The 16,981-nt window shown below is 42.8% G+C and overlaps 1 protein-coding gene across 1 annotated transcript; it reads left to right on the top strand.

The window, feature by feature from the left end:
- The first annotated feature begins 211 nt into the window (after nucleotides 1-211).
- On the top strand, nucleotides 212-16,975 carry LOC117880984 (cytochrome P450 2H2-like). The gene is made up of 9 exons (XM_034777703.1): nucleotides 212-446; nucleotides 1,735-1,897; nucleotides 4,920-5,069; nucleotides 8,532-8,692; nucleotides 11,165-11,341; nucleotides 11,677-11,818; nucleotides 12,320-12,507; nucleotides 14,639-14,780; nucleotides 16,331-16,975. The coding sequence occupies exons 1-9, from the start codon at nucleotides 267-269 to the stop codon at nucleotides 16,510-16,512; spliced, it is 1,485 nt and encodes a 494-aa protein (XP_034633594.1). The 5' UTR covers nucleotides 212-266; the 3' UTR covers nucleotides 16,513-16,975.
- Nucleotides 16,976-16,981: the final 6 nt, after the last annotated feature.

Below are 16,981 nucleotides of genomic sequence, written 5' to 3'. Positions count from 1 at the left end.
GGATTAATTGTCATGCTCTATCAGTGAGTACATAATGGCAAATGGAGATGAGATATTAATAAAAAGGTTCAAAGGAGTTCATTCCTAGTTTGACAACTCCAATCACCTTTGTTAGTCCAGAGCTTATCTCATTAACTCAGGGGAACTCAGAGCTCCTATTGGCTAATTGCTTGCACCCCCTTTTGCTGTGTACAGTATAAAAAGTAAAGAGTCTGAAGTACAAAGTAAACCCCTATTAGAACCCAGAATAATTGCTGCACTCTACAATGGAACCTCTGGGAGCAACAACTATTTTCCTGGTGATTTGTGTCTCTTGCCTTCTTTTCCTTTTGGCATGGAGAAAGATGTCTGGAAGCGGGAAGCTGCCTCCTGGCCCTATTCCTTTTCCCATCATAGGGAACACGCTGCAGCTGAATACGAAGAATTTACCCCAATGTATAGATGAGGTAAGGGTGTTTTCATGGTACCAGTTTCTGGGTTGTAGGTGGACATTAAGCAGAACCTGGCAGCAATTCCATGTCACTCATCTCAAATTTCTGACTTCTTATTTCACAAAACAATCAGTCTTGGAGGCTAGATGTAAACTGTTCCGGATAATGTACTGCTCATATTAGAGGGGATCTTATTCACAGCTAATCCAGAATCCCCCCCGCAGCTGCACTGCAATGGATACAAGTGATCACAGGGTGGGGACAGCGCTCTAGTGGGTTATGTAAGGAAATGGCAGTGGTGAGCCTTGGGGTCTGTATCTACCTCTGCTACAGACTCCATGTGTGCTCTTGGCCATGTCACTTAACCCCTTTGTTCCTTAATTTTTCCATCTGTAAAATTGCTCTAATGATATTTGCCTGCATCACACAATGATGGTAAGGCAGAAACTGCAGCTCAGATTTGAAGAAATGATGTTGTAGTGCTGCATGTTCTGACATTTTAGCGAGCTCTGCAAACACAACCTGGGATTGGAGAGACAGGTTTGATTCTTTCCTTCTGGCAAATCATCACAAATAATGAGGATTGTACAGGACAAATTCTGCCCCCAGTTACAGCTGTTCATCTTCATTCTCTTCTCATCATGCCCTGAGATACAGATGTGTTTGTCTGTTGATTTGCACAGGTGTAATCAATTGGAATATGGACAGTAATTCCTCTGGTGATGTAAAAGGGGAAACAGAATCTCACTTTTCTCTGTCTTTGGCTCTGCAGGTCAACAGAAGGAAAATGAAGGGAAAAATCTCTCTTGTCATTATAAAATCAACTGACATGACTGAATAAATGCAGGCAGCATTTCTGTGGAGTAAAAAGTGTCATTTTTACAGGGTTCTCAAGATCACAGTTGAAAGGCCCCATATTAATGCAGTCTATTCTTATAATGACATAATTGTATAATACAGACAGAATTATCCTGGGAACACTCAGAGACACACATCTATAGGGAAATATGTTTAAAATGTTATAAGATAACAAAGGGAAGCCCGAAGAGTCAGGAAGTCCCAGATCCTCCAAGATATGTAGGTGCCTAACTCTCATAGAAATCAATGGAGTTAGGCTCCTAAATACCTTGGAGGATCTGGGCTGAAATGACCAAGTCTGCATGGTGATCAGTAGTAAAACTTGCCTAGTATTAGCTCAGTGGCATGAGAGCACTTTCATCAGTTTGTAATTTGATCTGCTCACATTCTTATTCGTCATTAAGTGGATCTAAGTTAAAACTTACTGGTCTTTTGTGTTAAACAGCTCAGTGCAACGTACGGCCCAATTTTCACAATATACTTAGGCTCAGAACGGATTGTGGTGCTGTATGGATATGAAATTGTGAAGGAAGCTCTGATCGGTCTCGGGGACGAGTTCAGTGGAAGAGGAAGTATGCCGATATTTGAAAAATCCTCCAAGGGAAGAGGTACCTTTCAAGTAACTTCAGCATATAGAGGAGAACACAATTGCAAAGACAAAAGGGAAACAGCTGGAGTTTCATTCATACAGTAATAAAAATTGGATAAATAGTCTTGGTTTCAGGAAAGAGCCCCTTCCCTATTGTGCCACTGTTGCCCAGAATTTGACATTCATGTGTGTACCCCAGAACTTGACAGTCCAGCAGTCAGCCATTTTGTATGTTCAGCCACTGCCAGTTGAAAACCAAATATCGCATAGCTAGGAAAAATCTCAGGCCTTTGTGAGACAAGGTCAGACAGCTGCATACTTGCAGTTTGTTAATCAGAATGGGAGGATGGGATAGAAAGTTATGGGGGAAAGTGAGTGAATAGCGACCTTGGTTTTTAGGCGCCCCTGACATATTGTTGTTATGGCTAGAAATAGCAGAAATGTTTTGAGCTAACGTGTAGCTTGTTGCAATTAGGAGAATTGAGGGCCCAGTAGAAGTTATTATGCTGACCCACTAGGAGTCACTGTAGCTTATGTTCTTTGTTATAGTTAGCAGTTTCAGGGAGCTTTTCTTTGGGAAAGGAGCAGACATCTAAACTGCCTATCAGCTGGGCAGAATGAGGGCCCCTGGAAGTCTGGCTGGTGATTACTCAAAACCATCTCAGATTGTGGGTAACTATATCTGGGATGTTCCAAACCTATTGCTTATGTCTGTGTGTGCTTAATAGCTCATAAATCGGAGATTTAGATGAGAGCATGCTTATATCAATCATTTATCCGATTTATCTCATTGATTCATTCTTGATGCTGCTTGGAGTGAAACAGTTAAGTTACCACATTTTTGGGTTCTGAAAACCCTGGGTAACACCACTGGTTCATTGACATGAATGGTTCCATGGGGCAGCTCCAGGCACCAGCGCAGCAAGCGTGTGCCTGGGGCGGCAAGCAGCGAGGGGCAGCCTGCCAGTTGCTGTGAAGGCGGCAGTCAGGCGGCCTTTGGCGGCGTGCCTGCGGGAGGTCTGCTGGTCCCGCGGTTTCGGTGGCAATTTGGCAGCGGGTGTGCCGAAGCCACAGGACTGGCAGATCACTTGCAGAAATGCCACCGAATCCGCATGACCACAGACCGTCCACAGGCATGCTGCCAAAGGCCGCCTGACTGTCGTGCTTGGGGCAGCAAAAAACACAGAGCTGCCCCTGATGGTTCCGAGCATGTCACTATAGGTTTATGGCAGTTGTAACTGCCAGGCCAATCTACCTTACAATAGAATAGAATAGAATAGCCCAGAATACAGCCAGGAAAGCAGGGCTGGAGAGGCAAAGAGGATCACACCAAACAATGAATTCCTATCGTCTTCCTCCCTTGTCCTCACTGACTAGGTATATCCCATGAGCGGAGAAGGATTTTTTAAATCTTTTCATAATAAAAAGTGAGAGATGGAGTAATAAATATGGAAACACCAAGAAGTCCTTTTCAGGAAGTCTTTTATCTTATTTCTACATTAGGTGAAGTGTAGTTACATTAGAATCAAAGTGACTGTGTAAACAACCTTCAGTGTAGTTACCTGATTACACAGAAAAAAAAACTACTTGAAAGGAACTTCATTGAGGTTGTAAAGTCAAACACTCAGAAGCTAGGAAATGCTAGAATTAAGATTCCCTATGCAACTGCATAGAGATCTGAGTTAATGGAGTAACTGATAGCAGCAGTAGCTTGTCATCTCGTATGTGGACAGGCACCAGGATCTGTGAGGCAATGGTGCATGCCTAGTGAAGACAGAACCTTTGGAGATTTTAGCTGCTAAATTCTAAGAAGTCTCTATTGAGCATGTGTGAAATGTGATTTTTTTCAAAGGCTTGTGTAGCGGGGTGGTCACCCTCTCCTGCCCTGAAGGGCTTAAAACAGCCCTGGGAGAGGGCTGTGGCAGGGCAAAGCAGCAAGCCTCGGCTGATTGGGGGAAACAGCCACAGCTGGGGCCACGCCCCAATCGGGCCACAGCTGGCCCTATAAAAGGATTGCAAGCCAGGAGCTCAGGCAGTCCCTCTCTAGTGGTGGAGAGGGGAGGACCTGGCTGCCTGGGAACTGAAATGTGCCAGAGTAGAGTAGTGCTGGGGAATAGGGCAAGGGAGCTGGGGAGCTCCCACCTGGAAAACCCCCAGGCTGCAGGCCTTGTCTAAGGCCAAATAGGTACTGGGGTTGTAGAGGTTCAGCCTGGGGGTATGTGGAGGCAGCAGGTTCAAACCCCCCTGATGAGTGGTATAGACTGCAGTCTGCCCCATTGAGCAGGGGCTAGATGGTGACTGGCACTAGGCACTGAGGCAAGGTGGGGATAGAGGGTGGGAATTCCCCTGGGAAGGGAGCCCAGAAAGTGGGGGTACTGCCAGGAGGCAGCACCCAAGCTAAAGGGGCACCAGGGTCCGGGAGGGACATGGGGGCCAGCGACAAGCGGGATATTGGTCTGCAGAGGGCGCTCCAAAGGCTGGACAAGCTAATTCCCTGGAGGCGCCGCAGTGGTGACTTTTGCTTCGCTACAGCTTCTAACTTGGGCACACTGTGGGAAATGACTGAAAATGAAGTGGCCTATAATGGTCAATTAACACCTCTGCAGGAGTAGGTTAGTAGTCACCAGTCTGTCTTACAAATATTGTAATGGGCCATAAAAACAGTGTCTTTAAGTGTGAAACTCTTTTGCAGTCTGTCCCAACTTGTTTTTAGCTTGGATGCGCTAATTAACTGCTGCAGACCTGAGGAAGAGCTCGGTGAAGCTCAAAAGCTTGTCCCTTCCACCAACATAAGTTGATCCAATAAAAGATATTACCTCACCTACCTTGTCTCTGCCATATCCAGAGTCCAACTTGGCGACAGCAATGCTGCGAACAGTAATTGCAATGTAGTGGTATTATCATCTCCCTAGTAAAAAACAGGCACAATATCAGTGATGTTGAAGCTGAACCTTTGACTCACCAATATTTGGGTATTTGTCAAATAGGCAAACTGAGTCTGGCTCTCCCTCCTTTCATTCCTGTTCTCGTCCTGTTTTCAGGTATTGTTTTCAGCAACGGGGAGCGGTGGAAGCAGCTCCGCCGATTTGCCCTCACTAATCTGAGAAATTTTGGGATGGGGAAGAAAAGCATTGAGGAACGTATCCAGGAGGAAACCTGTTTTCTGGTGGAAAGACTCAGAAACACACATGGTGAGGATTGTTTCATGTCCGTTGGAAACTGAGGAGTCAAAGACTCTTGTCTTTCTGTTTTTCATTATATTAATTGTTTGGTTCAAACGTCTTATTACTCAAGCCATTAACTGCACATATAACAACCTGTGTTGATATAATGGGAAAGGATGTGTGAAAAGTTCCAGAGATGACCATTTCTGTCTTTCTTTCTCACATTTTCTCCCCTCTGATCTGTGATCAATGAGCAAATGGAAAACGTTTGTCTAGAGTGTGTAGATGCAAACACTGAGCCATATTAGAGTGGGTTAGTTCCAGTGTGCTGGGTTAAAAAGACACCTATGTCTACAGTTTGCTTCTTCTCATTTTTTTCCCCTCTGCTAGATGTCTGATACATGTTTGGCACCTACATTCTATAGTGATGGGCTCCATAGGAATGTTTGAAATCACGGTGTAAATGTACAGTGCTTCATAAATGACACTCATTCTCTCTTATCTTATTCCTCTTCATTCCTTGTGGAATATAGGGCCTTCCATCTTTGCCAGTCTCCTACTGCAGTCTTAGATACTTCCAATGTCAATCTGATAACTAACAATTCTGCTTCTATTGTGCATTTTCATGTTACTCATGGTCTACCTTATTGCCTCTTGCCATGGGGGTTCCAGTCCAACGCCTGTCTTATTATATTATTCAAGTCTTTTGTCCATGTATGTTCTAGCCATCTGCATTTTCGTTCTAGAATTTCCTGTCCCATCAGTTTTTGTTTAATCTTCCTCCAGAGTTCTTCTTTTTTTTTTTCTTTTCTTTTCTATCTGTCTGATACTGAGGATTTGTCTAAGGCAACTGTTAATAAGAACTTGGAGTATAGATATAAGGTCTCTCAATACGTCTCCATGTTTCAGCATGATATAGTGAGACTGACTTTACCATTGTGCTAAATATTTGAAGTTTCTAATTGGGAGGGTAAGATTTCTATTTCTCCACATCGGCTTTAGAGTTACAAGGGCATGTTAGGCTTTTGCTATTCTGGCTTTAATGTCTTTGTCCGTTCCACCTGTTGTATTTGAGATTCTGCTGAGATGTGTGAAATATCAGAGCTCTTCTGTGTCAGTGCCAGTGATACTCCTCAATTCTTATTTATATTCCATAAGAACATAAGAACGGCCATACTGGGTCAGACTAAAGGTCCATCTAACCCAGTATCCTGTCTTCCGACAGTGGCCAATGTCAGCTGCCCCAGAGGGAATGAACGGAACAGGTAATCAACAAGTGATCCCATCCCCTGTCACCCATTCCCAGCTTCTGGCAAACAGAGGCTAGGGACTCCATCCCTGCCCATCCTGGCTAATAGCTATTGATAAATATATTCTCCATGAATTTATCTAGTTCTTTTTTTTAACCCTGTTATAGTCTTGGCCTTCACAACATCCTCTGGCAAGGAGTTCCACAGGTGACCTCGTCAAAGGCTTTCTGAAAATCTAAATACACTATATCCACTGGATCCCCCTTGTCCACATGCTTGTTGACTCCCTCAAAGAATTCTAGTAGATTAGTGAGGTATGCTTTCCCTTTACAAAAACCATGTTGACTATTCTCAACAAATTATGTTCATCTATATGTCTGACAATTTTGTTCTTTACAATAGTTTCAACCAGTTTGCCCGGTACTGAAGTCAGGCTTACCGGCCTGTAATTGACGGGGTCTCCTCTGGTGCCCTTTTTAAAAGTTGGTATCACATTAGCTATCTTCTAGTCATTTGGCACAGAAGCTGATTTAAATGATAGGTTACAGATGACAGTTAGTAGTCCTGCAATTTCACATTTGAGTTCCTTCAGAATTCTTGGGTGAATACCATCTGCTCCTGGTAACTTATTCCTGTTTAGTTTATCAATGTGTTCCAAAACCTCCTCTAATGACACCTCAATCTGGGACAGTTCATCAGAATTGTCACCTAAAAAGTAGGGCTCAGGTTTGCGGATCTCCCTCACATCCTCAACAGTGAAGACCAATGCAAAGAATTCATTTAGTTTCTCTGCAATGGCCTTATCGTCCTTTAGTGCTCCCTTATCTCAATCATCCAGTGGCCCCACTGGTTGTTTAGCAGGCTTCCTGCTTCTGATGTACTTACACATTTTTTTCTATTACTTTTTGAATCTTTGGCTAGCTGTTCTTCATATTCTTTTTTGGCCTTCCTAATTACATTTTTACACTTCAGTAATGTCTAGCGGTCCCAGCTGATATAGGGGCTCCTTTGCGTATGGACTGTTGGAACAAATGGTTTGAGACAGTCCCTGCCTCAAGCAGTGTACATCATAAATAGACATGAATGAAAACAGTGGAAGAAGTGAACGATTTTCCCTGCTATTTTAGAGATGGGGAACTGAGATCCAGGCCAGTGCCTTAGCCACAAGATCACCCTGCCTCTTGCCACATTAAGGGCCAAACTGAAGTTGGCTCTGCCCATCTGGGAGAATTGTGAGTGGGAGAGGAGACTGCCCTGAGACCCTTCCCCACCATGGTACAGACAGAAGAGAGCTGCTTTACTGCTGGTCCTGCTGCTTGTGTACTCTTAGCCAAGGGGCAGCTATTGCTGGTGGGAATGAGTGAAAGAGAATCGACAGGTGAGAGACATGAGCAGGGGTCTGGTGCATGAAGAAAATGCTGCTTCTGGATGTTCCCCATGAGCACTGTGGTCTCAGGTCAGAGGGGTGAACTCTTGCCAATAACTTTGAAGAATGTTGTGCTGGTCTCTCTGACGCTGCAGCCCCATGTCAGCTCTCAGTTACCAGCCCCATGTGTTCCTTGTGCTTATGAGGAAGGAAGAACCTGAAACGGAAGCTAAGATGTCACTCATGAGCCAGTGGGAAATTCAGCCTCTCCAATTGCATTAGCTGAGCTGTGGGGCCTGCTTAGCGCACTCTGAAGGCAGAAAGCAGACCCATCCCCCCTGCTGTTGTGCTGGGAGCCTTTATTCCTTCCCTAGCACAACAACTGTGTATTTATGCTGCACGGCCAGGGCTGTCAGTGCCAAGGGGAGATTGCTGCGCTCTGGGAGTTGATGATGATGCTACAACAACACATGCAATGGCTCAGGCAAAGCCCTCTGAGCAGGATCCTGTTGTGAAAGGGTTGGGATCCTTTCTGTGAAATGGGCCCCAAGTCAGACAGGCAGGTGTCACTCAGAGAGGCACTGATGGCCCCTGGTCAGACCAGAGTGTGCCAGGCAGAGGGCAGCAGAGAAGACAGAGTGAAAACTGATTGCCAAGAAGAAAAGTGGCAACTGTTTAATTTAGCGTGTGAGAGGTAAGAGTGGGGGTTGGGGCAGCCCTAACCCACCCTCCCCAGAGAATGGCTGTCAGCCCCACCTTGAGTCTTGCCCTGTGGTTGGAGATCCTCAATGTGCCCATGCTGCCCATGACTCTGATGCTGAGGGTGAAGACACTGAATTAAAACTGATTCTTTTTAGTTTTGTTTTGCTCCAGGGCGGCCCTTTGACCCCACCCTCTTCCTCAACCATTCTGTCTCCAATGTCATCTGCTCCATCGTCTTTGGGGACCGATTTGACTATGAAGATAAGAAGTTTGTGACTTTAATAAATCTCATAGATGAAAATGGCAAGCTCCAGCACTCCCCCTGGACAGCGGTATGTTCAGGGGTTTATTCCATTCTTCTCCTTTGTACTGGGGGAGGGGACAGAGATTTTTCTTTAACTATTAATTTTCCTTAAACAACATAAGAACATAAGAATGGCCTACTGGGTCAGATCAAAGGTCCATCTAGTCCAGTAGCCTGTCTTCCAACAGTGGCCAGTGCCAGGTGACCCAGAGGGAATGAACAGAACAGGTATTCACCAAGTGATCCACCCCCTGTCGCCCATTCCCAGCTACTGGCAAACATCCTTTCCCATCTTGGCTAATAGCCATTGATGGACCTATTCTTCATGAATTTATCTATTTTTTTAACCCTGTCTTGGCCTTCACAACATTCTCTGGCAAGGAGTTCCACAAGTTGACTATGTGTTGTGTGAACAAATACTTCCTTTTATTTGTTTTAAATCTGCTGCCTATTAATTTTATTTGGTGACCCCTAGTTATTGTGTTATAAGAAGTGGTAAACAACACTTCCTTATCTATTTTCTCTAGACCAGTCATGATTTTATAGAGCTCAATCATATCTCCCCTTAGCCATCTCTTTCCAAGCTGAAAAGTCCCAGTCTTCTTAATCTCTCCTCATACGGAAGCCGTTCTATACCCCTAATCATTTTTGTGGCCCCTTTTCTGAACCTTTTGCAATTCCAATATATCTTTTTTTGAGATGGGGCGACCACATTTGCACATAGTATTCAAGATGTAGGCATACCATGGATTTATATAGAGGCAACATGATATTTTCTGTCCTATTATCTGTCCCTTTCTTAATTATTCCCAGCATTCTGTTCGCTTTTTTGACTGCTGCTGCACATTGACTGGATGTTTTCAGAGAACTATCCACAATGACTCCAAGATCTTTCTTTAGTGGTAACAGCTAATTTAGATCCCATCATTTTATATGTATAGCTGGGATTATGCTTTCCAATGTGCATTACTTTGCATTTATCAACGTTAAATTTCATCTGCCATTTTGTTGCCCAGACACCCAGTTTTCAGAGATCCTTTTGTAACAAGTGTTTCAGATTCCATCTCCTCATTAGACTACCGCTAAACTGATCCTCAAACTTGTTTTTAAATATTGTTTAAATTCCCACACAAAACACATCATTAGCTCAGAATTAAGTTTGCTTAAGGATATTTACTATCAACATTATTGGTAAAAATCAAGAAAGTTGCCAGTTAAAATATTAACATCCACACCAAGCACATGTCACATGCCTTATCACATAAGCAACATGATAGTGAATGTGAAGATATTTCTCACTTCCAAAGCAAACTTCCTTTCACTGCCAGCTCACACCCAGCCACCACACCCTTTCCTGAAAACTTCACGAAATGTGCAACGAAAGGCCTAACTCTCTGCTGACATAATTCAGTCAAAAGAAATGGAGTTACACTACAAGAGAGAATTTGACCCTTTAACTGCCACCTCAAGAAGTCTGAGGTATAGTTTACTTTTAAAGTCTATAATGGCTTACTGTGGCCTAAGGAAATCTGTGGTCAGAGCTAAGGTTGGGCACTTGAGGGTTTTTTTCCCAAGAAAAGTGTGTGTGTTATGTTGGAAAAAATGGAGCGTGTCTTAGCTAATATAACTGAATGTCACTGCAGTTTTTGAGAGGAATTTATATATTGTGACAAAGTTCCTCCTCTATCTTGGTGGGTCCTGCGCTTATTGGCAGATTTTCTTGCCTCAGAGATTCACCATGTGGGTTGGGGAACAGCCCAGAGACCTTCCCCTCTGGGAGAACCCACAGTCCAGGTCAATTGAGAGGTTTGGGGGGAACCTGGGCCCGCCCTCTACTCCGAGTTCCAGTCCTGTGGACTGGAGCTGTCTATAGTGCCTCCTGTAACAGCTGCATGACAGCTACAACTCCCTGGGCTACTTCCAAATGGCCTCCTCCAAACACCTTCCTTATTCTCATCACAGGACCTTCCTCCTGGTGTCTGATAATGCTTGTGCTCCTCAGTCCTCCAGCAGCACACCCTCTCACTCTCAGCTCCTTGCACCTCTTGCTCCCAGCTCCTCACACTCCCACCACAAAGTGAAGTGAGCTCCTTTTTAAAACCCAGGTGCCCTGATTAGCCTGCCTTAATTGATTCTAGAAGCTTCTTCTTAATTGGCTCCAGGTATCCTAATTAGCCTACCTGCCTTAACTAGTTCTAGAAGGTTCCTGATTACTCTAGTGCAGCCCGTGCTCTGGTCATTCAGGGAACAGAATACTACTCATCCAGTGACCAGTATATTTGCCCTCTACCAGACTCCTGTATCCCACTGGTCTGGGTCTGTCACAATATGTTGAGTAGTCTGATTTAGTAGAGCTTGCAATGTTCTGTTGAATCCATTTTGATAGGAAGGTGCCAAAGAAATATTGTATTGTTCTGCTGTAGTGAGACCTTTGAGTGAACACTATGGTTATCTGTTGTGTCCAGATAACCCAACTGTGTTTTTCTTTCAACCTTTAAAGCTGTACAATTTTTTCCCGACTCTCATGGATTACATACCCGGGCCTCACCACGGGATATTTAAAAATTCTCTGGAGTTCAGAAAATTTGTTCTGGAGAGAGTGAAGATGCACAAAGAGTCTCTGGATGCCAATTGTCCTCGAGACTTCATCGATGCTTTCCTCATCAAAATGGAAGAGGTATGTGAGGGAAGCAGCCCCCCTTTCCTGTAGAATGGGTTATATACATCATCAGGATTAATTTCTTAAATAATAACATAGGACATGGCCCAAAAAGGAGAAATGTTCTCTGCCCAAGGAAAGTGCGTTATAATGGTCAAACTGTGCTCTCCTACTTCATGTAAAGAAAAAAATCACCTTATTGCACAGAAAAGGCCCAACGCACCGCAATAATACAGCTGTATTTGAATGGGATTTTTATAATGATGACAGGTAGGTCACTCTTTTGGCCTATAAGAATATATCCTATAGTTTTAAAGTCAAGAATCAAAGATCTTCACCAAATCTTTTTTCAGGAGCAAAAGAATGTCCAGTCAGAATTTAATGTGGAAAGTATGGTAAATAGCACGTTAGAATTATTTGTCGCGGGAACAGGAACAACCAGCACCACCCTGAAATATGGACTCCTTATTCTTCTGAAGTACCCAGAAATAGAAGGTAACAGTCTCCCACACAACAAACAAACACACAGACACACACAAAATGTTAGGTCCTGGGGGAACGTGAGGAATACATGGACCAGTAAATGGATACAGAGCATCTCCCCTTCAGTCACCAGAATTCATCTGGCCTGGCCTGGCAGTGACCTATGTTATTGTAACACGGTGGTGGTTCATTAGTTTATGTGAAGTGAGTTGAAGATGTGTTGAGGGGGTTTCCTATTCCAGTTCCCTGCAGGCAGGCGTTCTCATCCAAAAAGCACCATTACAACGGGCATTACTTGTCCCTGTATTGACTGTCTGAGCAAAGGGTCCAAAGGCTAAATAGGCCGTTGTGATTGAATTCCTCTCTCAATCCAGATCAATGAAGTTTTTGTAACACCAAATTGATCAGGTTTGTTATAATCCCAAATTGCAGACAGTGTGACACAATCGTGGGCAAATTTATGGGAATCCTCTTCTTTACCATTATAATTAAGTCTCATTAATCTGATGACAGAGAAAGTTCACGAAGAGATTGACCGTGTGATTGGCCAAAGTCGAAGCCCCTGCATGGCGGATCGAAGCCAGATGCCTTACACAGATGCTGTGGTCCATGAAATCCAGAGATTCATTGCTCTTGTCCCATTAGGTGTCCCACGTGCTGTGACTCGAGATGTTCATCTCAAACAATATGTTATTCCCAAGGTCAGTTCTCAATGTGTCTGCGAAGGGTCGAGTTCTTTTACCTTTTTCTCTGTTTAATTTTGAATTATTCACAATAGAAATGCTTCAACTAGATTTTGTGTGCTGGGTTTTGTTGTTGTTGTTGTTACTGATTTACCAATAATATACCAATTATTATTGAATCCCCCCCAAGCCTCTGCATGAAGCAGAACAGCAGTTTGCAATCTGCAGGCTGGACTTTCCTTCCAGAAAGGGTTTCAGACCCTTGCTGTGGCATTTCGATATGGAATTGAAAATGCATTTAGCAATGGTACTCAGCTAAGGTTTTGATATCAAACTAGTATGCAGAAACATTCTCTTCTTTTGAGGCTGAAGGGATTTTGTTTCTGGGGAAATTTCTTGGCGCAGTTAGTTCACAAACAGAACAACATATCAAATGGAAATGAACAAAGAAAGTATTGGAGCCCTCCCAACCTTTGCTTATTTCTGGAACTGAATGCAAGCCAATCAGTACAAATATGAAACAAAACAAAAACTACACTTCAAGGTTAAGGTATTTTTAATAGTGAGCCAAGCTTACACAGTTAATTCTTGGGTTTTGTTTACTAAATAATGAAAAATAGACTTAGATTTATATTAAATAGACTAATAGATTCTAAGGAGCATTGTGATTGTTTAGTTTGACATCCTATATATCACGGGCCATGGAACTTGTCCAAGAGCAGAAAAACATTCAATCTTGATTTTAAGAAATTGTCAGTGATGGAGAATCCACCATGTCCCTTGATAAATTGTTCCGATGGGTAATTACTCTAACCGTTAAAAACTTCCACCTTATTTCTAGTCTGAAATTGTCTAGCTTCAGCTTCCAGCGATTAGATCATATTACACCTCTCTCTGATAGATTGAGGAGCCCATTATTAAATATTTGTTCACCATGCACATATAGATACTTACGGACTGTTATCCAGTCAGCCCTTGACCTTGTCTTTATTAAACTAAATAGATTAAGCTCCTTGAGCGTATCACCTTAAGACATGTTTTTCTAATCCTTTAATCATTTGAGTTGTGGGCACCAGAACTGGAAATAGTATTCCGGTATTCTCACCAGTGCCATATGCAAAAATAAAATAACCTCGCTACTCCTACTCAAGATTCCCCTGTTTCTGCATCCAGGCACAGTTGCCAACTTTAATGCAGTAAATAAGCACCCGGCTTTCACAATGAGCCCAAAATCAAGCTAATCTCATTTCAAAACAAGTCCAAAACAAGCCAATCCCTAAGAACCCCAACACTCTATGTGACTAGATCCTCCTCCCCCCCCCCCCCCGGCATGCAGTTTGGGACTGTGGTGGGCCTGCTGAGCACCCCAACTCTCTCCCCTACTTGCCCTCCCCTTGCCCTTGCTTGCTGGAGCCGATCCAAAAAAAATCAACAAACTACAACAAGCTACTAGCCAACAAGCAACCCGCAAGCCAATTAAGCCAAAAACAAACCCAATTTCTGCTGTTTTTTTCACAGGTTTGGCATGTCTGCCCAGGATAGCATTAGCTTATTTGGCCACAGTGTTACACTAGGAGCTCATGTTCAGCTAATTATTCACCACAACCCCCAAATCTTTTGAAGAGTCATTATTTTACTAGGATAACGGCCCCATCCTGTAAGTCTGGCCTACCTTCTTTGTTCCCAGATGTGTATGTTTACATTTAGCTGTATTAAAATGCATATTGTTTGCTGGTGCCCATTTTACCAAGCAGTATCTGAATCAGTGACCTGTCCTCTTCAGTATTTGACACTTCCCCAAGATTTGTGTCATCTGCAAACTTTATCATGATGATTTTGTTTTTTCTTCCACATCATTGTTAAATGTTAAATAGCACAGGGCCAAGAACCAGTTCCTGCAAGAACCCACTGAAAACAGACCCGCTCAATGACAATTTCCTATTTTCAATTAAATTTTGAGACCTTTCAGTTAGTCAGTTTTTAATCCATTTTATATGTGCCATATTAATTTTATATTGTTCAGGGTATGCAAGGAAATGAAGAAAAACAAAGATGGGTCCCACAGTCCAACTCAAGTGAATTTTGGAGGCTTCTCTCTTCTGGATAGTATCCACTTTAATTCTTTTTTTTTCTGCATTTGCTAATTCAGGGCACCACGATATTCCCTGTACTGAAGTCAGTTCTATCTGACAGCAGGGAATTCCCAAACCCAGATCAATTTAACCCGGGACATTTCTTGGACGAAAATGGTGCCTTTAAGAAGAGTGACTACTTCATGCCTTTTTCTGCAGGTAAAAGAAATTGTTTTTATTTCAGATCCCAGACTGTCTTCTGGCTTTGCCTTGAAATTCCTAGTGGCTCTCAGACTGTTTAGTGCATAGTGTTTTCAGGTGGACCACGAAGCAGACTCTCTCACTCTAGCAAAGCATCTATCAGTCTTTAAAGAATGTCACTTCCTGCTCATTGTCTGAAGTGAATTTTTTGACTAACTACACACTCCCTTCTCTTCACTCTGCCTGGCAACGTCGTGTCTTGCTTTGCATGGTATCTGTCCCGTATAAATTAATCCATGATATAATGGGCAGACAACACTAAAACTGAAAGGAGTACCAAATGTAAAGTAAGACAAAGCCCACTGCATAGTCATCTGGAGAGAGATCATAGAAATGCAAAGTTGGAAGTTGAAAGTTCATCAAGTTCAGCCTCTTGCACTGATGCAGGCCCACCTAAATCTACACCATCCTTGAGAGGTGTTTGTCCAGACTGTCCTTAAAACCCTCCATTGATGGGGATTCTACAACCTCCCTTGGAAGCCTGTTCCACAGTTTGACTATCCATATCATTAAAAAAGGTTTCCTATTACCTAACCTAAATCTCCCTGGCTTCAGATTAAGTCCATTACTTCTTGTCCTACCTTCAGTGGACAAGGAGAACAATTGATTCCTGTCCTCTTTATAACAGCCCTTCACATATTTGAAGACTATTATCAGCTCCCCCCCTCAATCTTCTTTCTCAAGACTAAACATGCCCAGTTTTGTTAATGTTTTCTCAGCGGTCAGGTTTTCTAAACCTTTGATCATTTTTGTTGCTGTCCTCAGAACTCTTTCCAATTTATCCACATCTTTTCTAAAGCATGGTGCCTAGAATGGGACAGGGTACTCCAGCTGAGACCTCAACAGCGCTGAGCAAAGTGGGATAATTACCTCCGTGTCTTATATATGACACTACTGTAAATACACCCCAGAATGCTGTTGGCCTTTTTTGCAGCTGCATCCCATTGTTGACTTATATTCAATTTGTGATCCACTATAACCCTTCCGCCCCCCTGGATCCTCTTCAGCAGTACTACTGCTTAGTCAGCTATTCCCCATTCTATAGTTGTGAATTATAATTGTCCATATATTATAAGCATATTCTCCAGTCCATTATCCAAGTCATTAATGAAAATATTGACTAGTTCTGGACACGGGAAGGACCCTTGTTGGACTCCACTAGATACACCCTTTCAGTTCAAAAGTAAACTATTGATAGCTACTCTATGAGCAAGTTTTTTCAAACAGTTGTGCACCCAGTTTATAGTAATTTCATCTAAACCACATTTCCTTTTAAAAGGGCAGTATAAGGAACTCAAACCTTTAAATGATCTGTGAGTAGCTTCTTAAACCCTTGTATACTTTCATACCTTCCTGAACTCTGGGAGACAGTCATTATGCTCCATGCACTTACCCTCAATTATTTTGTGCATCTAACTTTAATCCTGAGATTTTTGCTTCATAAGTATTTAAAATATGCTGCAAAGAAAGATCTCCAGCATCAACTCAAAATTCCTTTTTCATTGCAGGGAAGCGGATTTGCGTGGGAGAGGGTCTGGCTCGGATGGAGCTATTTTTGGTACTGACAATGATTTTGCAGAACTTTACCTTGAAACCTGTCGTTGACCCCAAAGACATTGATATAACTCCAGAGTCGAGTTTTGTGTCAAATGCACCAAAATCATTCCAGCTCTGTATTCTTCCTCGATAAAGACAATGAAAAGTCACCTCAATGCTTTAGACCTGTGCATTAGTTTGATTGTTTTTGGACTTATTAACACAGTGACAGAAATGAACTCATTGTCTTCAAAGAGAAAGATCAACTACTAGTTTTTTATGTAACTTCAATTTAACAAAATTATATAGTAGCAAAAATTAACCAGACAATTGACTCAAAAGCCATGTAGAATAATTGTGTACTGTTCTCAGACAGGCTTAGCTATGAACAGAAGCTGGGTATCTTTTCAGTTCATTTGTGATGTAGCTGACAATTATAGAAACTTCTTTAGGCAGATGTAAGGCTTCTTGATTGACAAGGAATTAGTAACTGTGTCCAGCACTTGAGCTCTGACCAGCCAATGAGAATAAATTGGGATGATGTAATGCTTTTGGCTCAATATCCTACTATGATAGGCAGAGTTTCTGTGGCGTTGGACTGAACTAGAGTTCTCCCTCCCCTG

Source organism: Trachemys scripta, chromosome 7 (assembly GCF_013100865.1).
Source record: "Trachemys scripta elegans isolate TJP31775 chromosome 7, CAS_Tse_1.0, whole genome shotgun sequence".
NCBI lineage: Eukaryota > Metazoa > Chordata > Testudines > Emydidae > Trachemys > Trachemys scripta.
This window is presented reverse-complemented; position numbering and strand designations above follow the sequence as displayed.